The sequence below is a fragment of the Populus alba genome, chromosome 16 (assembly GCF_005239225.2).
Source record: "Populus alba chromosome 16, ASM523922v2, whole genome shotgun sequence".
NCBI lineage: Eukaryota > Viridiplantae > Streptophyta > Magnoliopsida > Malpighiales > Salicaceae > Populus > Populus alba.
The window spans coordinates 4,838,282-4,848,402 of record NC_133299.1 but is presented as its reverse complement, the minus strand read 5'-3'; the positions used below and the strand labels follow the sequence as shown (position 1 = coordinate 4,848,402).

General features: G+C 31.8%; 1 protein-coding gene across 1 annotated transcript; it reads left to right on the top strand.

Annotated features, from left to right (window-relative positions):
• Window positions 1-5,750: 5,750 nt before the first annotated feature.
• On the top strand, window positions 5,751-8,820 carry LOC118051960 (probably inactive leucine-rich repeat receptor-like protein kinase At5g06940). Its single transcript, XM_035062765.2, has 2 exons — window positions 5,751-8,171; window positions 8,308-8,820. Exons 1-2 carry the CDS (start codon window positions 5,879-5,881, stop codon window positions 8,676-8,678), a joined length of 2,664 nt encoding a protein of 887 aa, XP_034918656.1. The 5' UTR covers window positions 5,751-5,878; the 3' UTR covers window positions 8,679-8,820.
• The last annotated feature ends 1,301 nt before the right edge of the window (window positions 8,821-10,121 follow it).

The following is a 10,121-nucleotide window of genomic DNA, read 5'->3' as shown; positions in this document are numbered from 1 at the left end:
ACAGGGGCTCGAATTTAAGAGCTTGTCTCCTTCCCCGGCTCTGCAGTTACTGAGAAGAAATTAAAAATAAATAATTTGTATGTACCAAAACATCCAAAAATTGTACTGTTCATGTATTGGAAGATGCTTGGGGAGGTGAATGGTTTCGAAAACTTCATAAATTGTTTACTCACAACAATTGGAGAGCATGTTTGTGATTCTTAAAGTTTTTTTTTTTGATATAATTATATAGAAACAATTAAAAAATATTAACTTAATTTTTTTTTAAGAAAACAATTTTTAAAAAAAAATATAATTCCACTATACTCATAAACAATTGATTTAGTTATAAAACTGGATGGATCCAAGTATTCACTCGTATTAGACTATTAAATAAGTTATTTTTTAGTATTTAAATGATATTATTTTAGTTTAAAAAAACTATAAAAAACAATGTTAATTTAATATATATTTTTTTAAAAAAATTAAACTTTAATTCATCAAACAATCTTAGATTAACTTGTCTAATTCATAGATCTTAGATTAACTTGTCTAATTCATAGCTGGGTCTTAGATTGAATCAACTCTAATTGAAGATATGATTGTGTTTATTTAAGATGTGTGGTTATATTTTTTAAAAAATTATTTTTTTTATTTCAAAATAATTTTTTAAATTATTTTGACATGCTATTAAAAATAAATTTTAAAAAATAAAAAATATTATTTTAATATATATATTGAAAAACAAGTCACTTTAAAAAAATAACAGCTAACATAATTACAATAGGTAACAAAACGAAGGAAATTTTAAAACCATCCAACCCGCATCAACCGTCATGTAGGCGACCACGTTGGGACCGATCTTTGATTGGATTCACTGCCAGTCAAAGATGGTTCTGATTGATATTTTATAATTGTAATAAAAGAATTTGTCCTAAGAATCCTAGCAGATCCTCACCATTAATCTGAGCAGTGAGAAAGAAAAACAAATTGCTGTAGGACATGACCTCATGAACTCAGCGGTGAAAGCGGGTGATCTTCCTGCTGTACCAGAGATAACCCATCAAAATCGATGCAAAACTGTAACCAGACAGTGACCATACACCATTTTTCTCTTTCTCACTCTCATCCTCATTTCTTCTCTTTTTGTTTTTTCATGCTGCTTTTTTTTCATGTCTTCGTTAGCGATAACAATGGAATATTTTGCCTGTAAAACAAATCCTCACTCTGCAATCATTTTTCATATCACTCCATCAAAATATATTACAGAATAATATAAATTATATTTTAAAATTTTATTTAATAATTTAAATTATTAAATTAAAATGATTATTTAATATGATATCAGAGTTTTGTTATGATCAAGTGGTCATGAGTTCGAATCTTATTATCTCTATTTATGTGATAAAAATTACGAGTTTGAATTTTACCATCACTATTTATTTAATAAAAATAAAGTACAAGATAATATAAGCATATGCAGGCTTCAAGCGCAAAGAGTTTTTGTTTGAGGGGATGTGTTAGAGAATAATAAAAATCATATCCTAGAACCTCACCAAATAACTTAAATTATTGGATTGAAATGATTCTTTGATAATAAGATTGTATACCAAGTTCATCCTTCAAATTTCAAGAGATAATGCCAATTATAACAAACTTTATTATTTCTCCTTTAATAGAAAACATTGATTGAGAAATTAAAATCATTAAAAAGTAAAATTAATTTTTTTATTAACATGGATGTTTGAATTAATTTTTGTATATCTCAACTAATTTTATAAATTTTAAAATTAATAATCATATTAATCTCTAATAATTTTAAAATTTATATAGCGTGAGTAAAATTAACATTAATGCAGTAGTTTTAGGGTATTTTTGTACCTCGACAGACAACAGTGTAGGATAGCGATGACATAACCCATGGAAGATGATGTCTGTGGGGTCACTGAAAAGAGGAGGCACATTGGTACGTGCGAGGTAGACTCTTGTCTCTTCTTCGCAGAATCTTCAGGGACCACTCTCTTTCACTCACGAGAAGAGAAGACTTTCTGGGTTCTTTTATAGTGGTTGGTTCCTTTTTCTATTTTTTCTGTTCCCTTTTTCTCTTGTTTTTTCCCGTCTGTTCTGACTTTCGTTGGAGTCACTGTCTTTGGTCCGATAATTCATGCCCCAAAACATACACATTTTTCACCGTGTTCACTCGAGGACAACGCTACATGGCTCATGAAGTTGACTCAGAGAGCCAAAATGGCCTCTGGTTTCTACCTTTTTTTTATTTCTTTCAACGACGGCTTTGATCAGATAATAATACTTCATCACTTTGACGATTTGATTAAGTTTATGGACCATTTTCCTGTGCAATTCCTTTTCTATCTGTGACTGTTCATCGTGTTACATTGATGATGGATTGGATAAGAATCTTTGAAAATTGATGCATTTTTGTCAAAATTGTAAAACAAATTGTCAACACCAATTGCAATTATTATTTTGTGATGCCCCATTACCACCTGCATCAGGCTATTATCAACCAAGACCGTGAACTCAACCTTTAGGGTTGTTTAGAGTGGGGGTATTTGATACAGTTTAAAATATATATATTTTTATTTTTAAAAAAGTTATTTTTAACATTGGTACAATAAAAAATAATCTAAAAACATAAAAAATTTAATTTTACACAAAAATAACTTTTAAATTTTAAGAAAAATAGTTATTTTAAAAAACCTTATTTTCAAAACACTGACATAGATTGTGTTTCAAAACAGAGTTAAAACCTTATTTTTTTAAAAAAATTAATTTTTTGTTTAATTTTTTTATATTATTTTGATGTGCTGATATCAAAAATAATATTTAAAAAATTTTAAAAAATATATTATTCTAACACATTTTTAAATAAAAAATATTTTTAAAAAACATCCATAACACTTCTAAACACCCTGTTACTGATCTGACTAGACATTCGGTTTTAATACATTTATATGTTGTCCAGTCCCATTGTGAAGGGAATATAAGTTTTGATCTTTATACACGCATACACACGATAGAATCCCTCGGCAGGTACGTAAATATAAAATACACAATAATTCATGTTAGATATACAAGAAAGAAAATTAGAAGGGTAACATTTGCTAATTAATTATACAGTCGAGAATTCTTGGATTAAAATGAAAGGGATAGAAGCATTGCATATGTGCTCAACACACGGCCAATTATATACCCTACGATAGTATTCGATCTAGTGGTCCAAATGTAGTCGCTTCCCTACAAATAAGGGCACTGTTTGGTCGCGGGGGGCAGACACTGTCATCTGCATATTTTCACCACAATAGTAAAAAGACTGTCTCTAAGCTATGAGAGTTTTTTCCAGTGCATGATGTCGGGGAACCACGGTAGAAATATATTTTTATTCGTGTTTTCTTTTCCTTTTTCTTTTTGAAAAAGAAACAAAAACATATCTTGTCATAGGTAAGGTTTTTAAAATAAAAAATTACCATAATTTTCATATAAAAAAAAAACAAAAAAGTCATGCCTTGCTTACACGAAAAAATAATTACTTTGGAAAAATCATATAAAACATTGACAATATAAAGATAACAAAATAAATATTCTATTCTAACTAAATATTCGTGGGAGATTTTTTTTTAAATCACATATTAAATTCATATATAAATGTTCATAAAAAATTCGCTAGTATTACTATAAAAAACTATAATTTTATTTTAAATTCATAACATAACCCTGTAATTTTGTACATATTCTCTATAATTTAATTTGAATAAATAAAATAATAATTAAAAGGAGAAAATAGAAGGTGATGAGCTACTGGTCCTAGGACCTTTTTCTCTCTCTTTTTTTTTTTTAAATAGGATATACAATATATCCTCTACTAAATTGTTTTTATGTTATCAAGAAATTAGAGTTTGAGTTTTTTTATTTATAAATCAAAATTTAACTATATTTTCTTCTAAAATATCTCAAGAACACCCTAAAAAATCAATAAACCCATTTTAAACATAAAACACTATCTAATCACTTAAAAAAAAATACAAGCTGGACTGAAAAAAACTTTACGGTCCTAATCTATTTTTTTTTTTTTTAAAAACTATTTTTATTAAATTCTCTTCTCTAAAATAAACATATTGACTCCGATATTAATTTTTTTTAGCTGTAATATAGTTAGCCGAACCTTTCCTTTATCTTAATGTCTAGAGAATGAAACGTGAAAAAATAAAGTTGAGAAGCGAAATGTAAATTCTAGAATACTAGGGATCAAAAAATGCATAAATTGAAACTTCAGTGACTAAACTAAACTTCTCCATGCCTCAAACAGTGAAAACGAAAAGAGCTATGTTGTTTGTTTGATGTGTTAATTCTAGTCCTTGTTCTTTTATTTTTTAAATTATAAATCAAAGTTTTATTTTATAATATTAATATTTAATGTGATATCAGAATATTTTCACACTTCGTATATGCAATAATAGCATGCAAAGTGAAGTAAATCTTAAGATAAAACGATGACAATATAAATCACGAGGATGAAATAGCAAGCAGATAAAGCTCAACGATCAAGATATAAAGAAAAGCAGGTCTAGCAAGGAAATGGACTTATTTCTTTTTTCTGCATCCGTGTTTGTTTTTTTTTATGCATGCTGGTTATTTACACGGTGTTTTATTTGTTTATTAGATTTATAAAGTGTTAAATAAATCTAAAAATTAATTAAAATATACATAAATTAACACAACCATCCCGATTAAAAAACAAAAGAGAAAAGAGAAAAAAGTCAACAGTGTTGTCAATAATTTACGAAGGTGGGTACAGTACTGTATACAGTAAAAACACGTTATATTTTATTTTATAGCTGTGGGTGTAACTGTAAATCAAGTGGACCGTCGCCTGTTTTTAAATTTAACCTATCTTTGTTTGTTCCGCACTCTTAGCCTCGAGGATGATGGCGCCCACATCAATTACAGGTCCATATATGACAAACTTCATAATGTACGTTTCATAATATTCTTTATTTCCACACACACACCAGCAGTTGCAGACTTGCCCTAGTTATTTTAATTTAATCTAATCACCCTAGAGTTATTTCATATTTGATGGTTTATGTCCCTCCATTATTTAAAAAATAATATAAATTATATTTAAAAAATTTATTTAACTATTTAAATTATTAAATTAAAATAATTCTTTGATATGATATCAAAATCTTAATAATTAAGTGATTATAAACTTAAATCTCATTATATTTATTTATTTAATAAAAACTAAACACGGGGTATTATTACCTTATACTAGAGCTTTCACTTGAATAGTAATGTTAGAAAATAACATAGATTATATATTAAAATTTTATCTAACAGCTTAAATTATTAAATACAATCATTTTATTTTTTAATCGGTCATAAGATGATCCACAAGAAAAACTATCGGTGAAATAAATTTAATCCCTCCTTCTCTTAGTAATCAATAGAGTGTTAACCTTGTTTCATTTCATATTAGATAATTTATTTATTATTATTACTAACAAAATTATGATAATTTAGAGTATTTGACAGTATCATAGTAGTTATTTTTTAAATTGATAATTTTTAATGATTTTAATATATTGATATTAAAAATAAAAAATATTTTAATATACTTTTAAATAAAAAAATATTTTTAAAAATCAGCATCATTCATCCACTGTATCGAATTCATAATAAAATCTGAATCACCTTTTATTATCGCTTTCACCCAAAAGATTTCTAATGGCCTTTTTTATACATGAACACTCTTCTTAACCCATCGACATCTGGCAAACCATTTCTTTAAGTCAAGCTCACTCACAGTCCTCGTTTCACTGATAAATAGAAAAACATTGAAAAAACACAACCAGGCTCTCTCTCACTTTCTCCTCCAATGGCTACCACCTGCACATACACTTTTGCTCTCTGTCTTAGCCTCGCATTCTTCATGTTTAGCTCAGCAGCTTCTTCAACGGAAGCTGATATCCTCCTTTCTTTCAAAGACTCCATTCAAGACCCCAAGAACTCTCTTACAAGCTGGTCTAACAGCTCAAATGTCCATCCCTGTAACTGGACTGGAATCACCTGCTCTACTTCACCTTCACTCACTGTAACTTCTCTCAACCTTCAAAATTTGAATCTTTCTGGTGAAATCTCTTCTTCAATCTGTGATTTAACCAATTTGACTCTTCTCAATCTTGCTGACAATTTTTTTAACCAGCCTATACCTTTACACCTCTCTCAATGTAGTTCTTTGGAGAGTTTGAATGTCAGTAACAACCTCATCTGGGGTCCTATCCCAGATCAGATTTCTCAGTTTCAGTCTCTGAGAGTTCTTGATTTTAGCAAGAACCATATTGAGGGAAGGATTCCAGAAAGCATTGGCTCATTGGTGAAGTTGCAAGTACTCAACTTGGGAAGCAACTTGCTTTCAGGTAGTGTTCCTTCTGTATTTGTGAATTTCACTGAGCTTGTTGTTCTTGATTTGTCTCAAAATTTGTACTTGATGAGTGGTGTTCCTAGTGAGATTGGGAAACTGGGGAAGCTTGAGCAGCTATTGTTGCAAAGTTCTGGTTTTTATGGTCAAATTCCTGATTCTTTTGTGGCTTTGCAAAGGTTAACCATTTTGGACCTCTCACAGAACAATCTGAGTGGTATGATTCCTCAAACACTAGGGTCTTCTTCTAAGAACTTAGTGTCTTTTGATGTTTCTCAAAACAAGCTTTTAGGGTCATTTCCAAATGATATATGCAGCGCACCAGGCCTTAAAAACCTCGGTCTCCACACTAATTTCTTCAATGGTTCGATACCAAACTCCATTAGTGAATGCTCTAATCTTGAGAGGTTTCAAGTTCAAAACAATGAGTTTTCTGGTGATTTCCCAGGTGGGTTATGGTCACTAAGCAAAATAAAGCTAATTAGAGCTGAGAACAACAGATTTTCTGGTGCAATACCAGATTCAATGTCAATGGCAGCTCAATTGGAGCAAGTTCAGATAGATAACAACAGCTTCACTGGAAAAATTCCCCATGGTCTTGGTCTGGTTAAGAGCTTGTATAGATTCTCTGCATCTCTTAATGGTCTCTATGGTGAATTACCTCCGAATTTTTGTGATTCTCCTGTTATGAGTATCATAAACTTATCCCACAATTCTCTTTCTGGTCAAATTCCTGAGATGAAAAAGTGCAGGAAACTGGTCTCCTTGTCTTTGGCAGACAACAGTCTTACTGGGGAAATCCCTCCATCCCTTGCCGATTTGCCTGTGCTGACTTACCTTGATCTTTCCGATAACAACCTCACTGGTTCAATCCCAGAAGGGCTTCAAAATCTGAAGCTTGCTCTCTTCAATGTATCCTTTAACCTTCTATCTGGAGAAGTCCCCCCAGCTCTAGTCTCTGGACTCCCTGCTTCATTCCTGGAAGGAAATCCTCACCTTTGTGGCCCAGGATTGCCCAATTCTTGTTTTGATGATCTGCCAAGACATCGCAATTCTGCGGGTCTTAGTTCATTGGCATGTGCCCTTATATCTATAGCGTTTGGTCTGGGAGTCTTGCTTGTTGCTGCTGGGTTTTTCGTGTTCCACCGATCCACTAAATGGAAATCTGAAATGGGTAGTTGGCATTCGGTGTTTTTCTATCCTCTCAGAGTCACAGAGCATGATTTAGTCATGGGAATGGATGAGAAAAGTTCTGTTGGAAATGGTGGAGCTTTTGGTAGAGTGTACATTATATGTTTACCAAGTGGTGAACTGGTTGCCGTGAAGAAGCTAGTCAATATCGGGAACCAATCTCCAAAAGCATTGAAGGCTGAGGTCAAGACATTAGCCAAGATCAGACATAAGAACATCACTAAAGTTCTTGGATTTTGCCATTCAGAGGAATCAATCTTTCTAATTTACGAATACTTGCAAAAGGGGAGCTTAGGGGATTTAATTAGCAGACCGGACTTTCAGTTGCAATGGAGTGATAGGTTGAAGATTGCCATTGGGGTTGCTCAAGGATTGGCATACCTTCACAAGCATTATGTCCAGCATTTACTTCACAGAAACATTAAGTCGACTAATATCCTCCTGGATGCGGACTTTGAACCAAAGCTCACAGATTTTGCTCTCGACCGAATCGTGGGAGAAGCCTCATTTCAAACAACTGTTGCTTCAGAATCTGCATGCTCTTGCTACAATGCTCCTGGTACACTTCTTTCACCCCTAGTTAGTATTTTGTATTTACAACGATCAGATTGTTCTGTCACGTGTTTAAAATTAGCTTCACAGATCCATATTGTGCGTGTTCTTTGAATTGTTCTCTCATTAGCTGCTCATTGCAGAATGTGGATACACAAAGAAAGCAACCGAGCAAATGGATGTTTACAGCTTCGGTGTGGTGCTTCTAGAGCTGATAGCAGGCCGACAAGCTGACCGAGCAGAACCAGCAGACTCTGTTGATATCGTGAAATGGGTTCGGAGGAAAATCAACATCACAAATGGAGCAGTCCAAGTTCTTGACTCTAAGATATCAAACTCTTCCCAACAAGAGATGCTAGCGGCTCTAGACATTGCCATTCGTTGCACTTCAGTGCTGCCAGAGAAACGACCATCAGTGCTTGAAGTCACCAGAGCACTTCAGTCTCTAGGCTCAAAAACTCACGTTTCAGACTCATACTTGTCCACTCCCGAGGAGAACTCAGTTCCAGTATAAATATTCGAGACAGAAGATTAGCCCTCTTTGTTTTTCTTTGCTTCTGGTCTTTGCATGTAAATGAAACTTGATTTCATATATCTCGTTTTGACTTTTCTCTTAAAAAGAAAACATAAAGAAAAATGTGTCAGTTTGTATGATATTCTCTGCTCCACCAGACTTTGGGTTTGGGGTTTTGGACCTTTCGGCAAGGACATTGATCGAACAAGTTAAAACATCAAAATGCTTAGGCAATTATTTTAAAAGAACTAATTGCTAGCTTGCTCAATTCTAATGGTAAAATTCTCAACCTGTTCCATGACGAGACATGATATTAGTTGTTCTGAAAATATTTACAAGTTCACAGCAGAATCAGGAGTGGAAACTTGAGGAATTTGCCCAAGCATGATTATGCTCATGTCATTTACAACACCCTGTTCTTCGGTTTGGAAAGCCCGGAAGAACTAGGTTTACACAGTGGGGATCCTCTTTCTTCTTTGCTCAAGCCCATCCCATTTCTTTATGTTCGAGTTTAAGACTATTAATCTTTACCACGCTCTCAAATTGACCCGCCATGCTCAAAGTTTGCAATCGTAGCTTGCCTGCTTTATATTGGGCTGATGATCTTTCGAGTTAGTAATCCGGGGAAATCAAACCATGTTCCACATCAGAGCATCTATCTTATTAATACATGGATTTCTAATTTGATCTCCAAGATAAATATTTAAAAAACTTCGTTGAAACTTTTTTGAACGCGCTAGATAGATGGAGGGTGCGCGCTACTAAGTAAGATCTTGTGAGAAGTACATTTGCAATTAATTTGCAATAAAATACCCTTATTATATATATAAAAAAATAGAGACATTATTATTTTCAAGAAGTATTCAACTTCTTACACTAGACTGGTGGTTTTCACGTTTGCTAGATGCTGATGGTGTAAATCTTTTTTGGTATTGTTGAAATAATTACTTTCTAAAATAATTTTTTAAAAAATATATATTTAATAATTATATTTTATTTTTTAAAAACTTATTTTTAATATAATCATATCAAAATAATTTAAAAATATAAAATAATCACTTACTATAATTGTCAAATTTCATCCATACATGCATCAACCCAACCTCAAAACAATGTTATAGTGACTTTCTTTAAAGAGAATAAAGTTATTTTCTCTTACACAAACTAAAAAGAGAAACTAAAACAAAATAATTTTAAAAAGTTCATTAATTTTTTTAAATTTAAGCTGACTCTATCAAGTCTCACGAGTTAAACCAAGTAACAGATTAATTCACCGACTCACACATGTTTAAATATCCAAAATGGTTAAAAGAACACAACCTAAACTACACTCTGGGCCACCAAGCCATCCTATGCCAGGGTAAATATCCAGATGGGGTTTCTAATTTTATTTAAGTAATTGTTTATTTTTATATTTTAAAAGTGATTTTAAAAAAAATTTAA

What these genes read in the sequence shown, in the direction of transcription:
- LOC118051960 (XM_035062765.2), top strand. Translation starts at nt 5,879, where the DNA reads ATGGCTACCACCTGCACATACACTTTTGCTCTCTGTCTTAGCCTCGCA. An exon ending in CTCTTGCTACAATGCTCCTG is followed by an intron (nt 8,172 to 8,307) that starts GTACACTTCTTT and finishes TGCTCATTGCAG; the next exon opens with AATGTGGATACACAAAGAAA.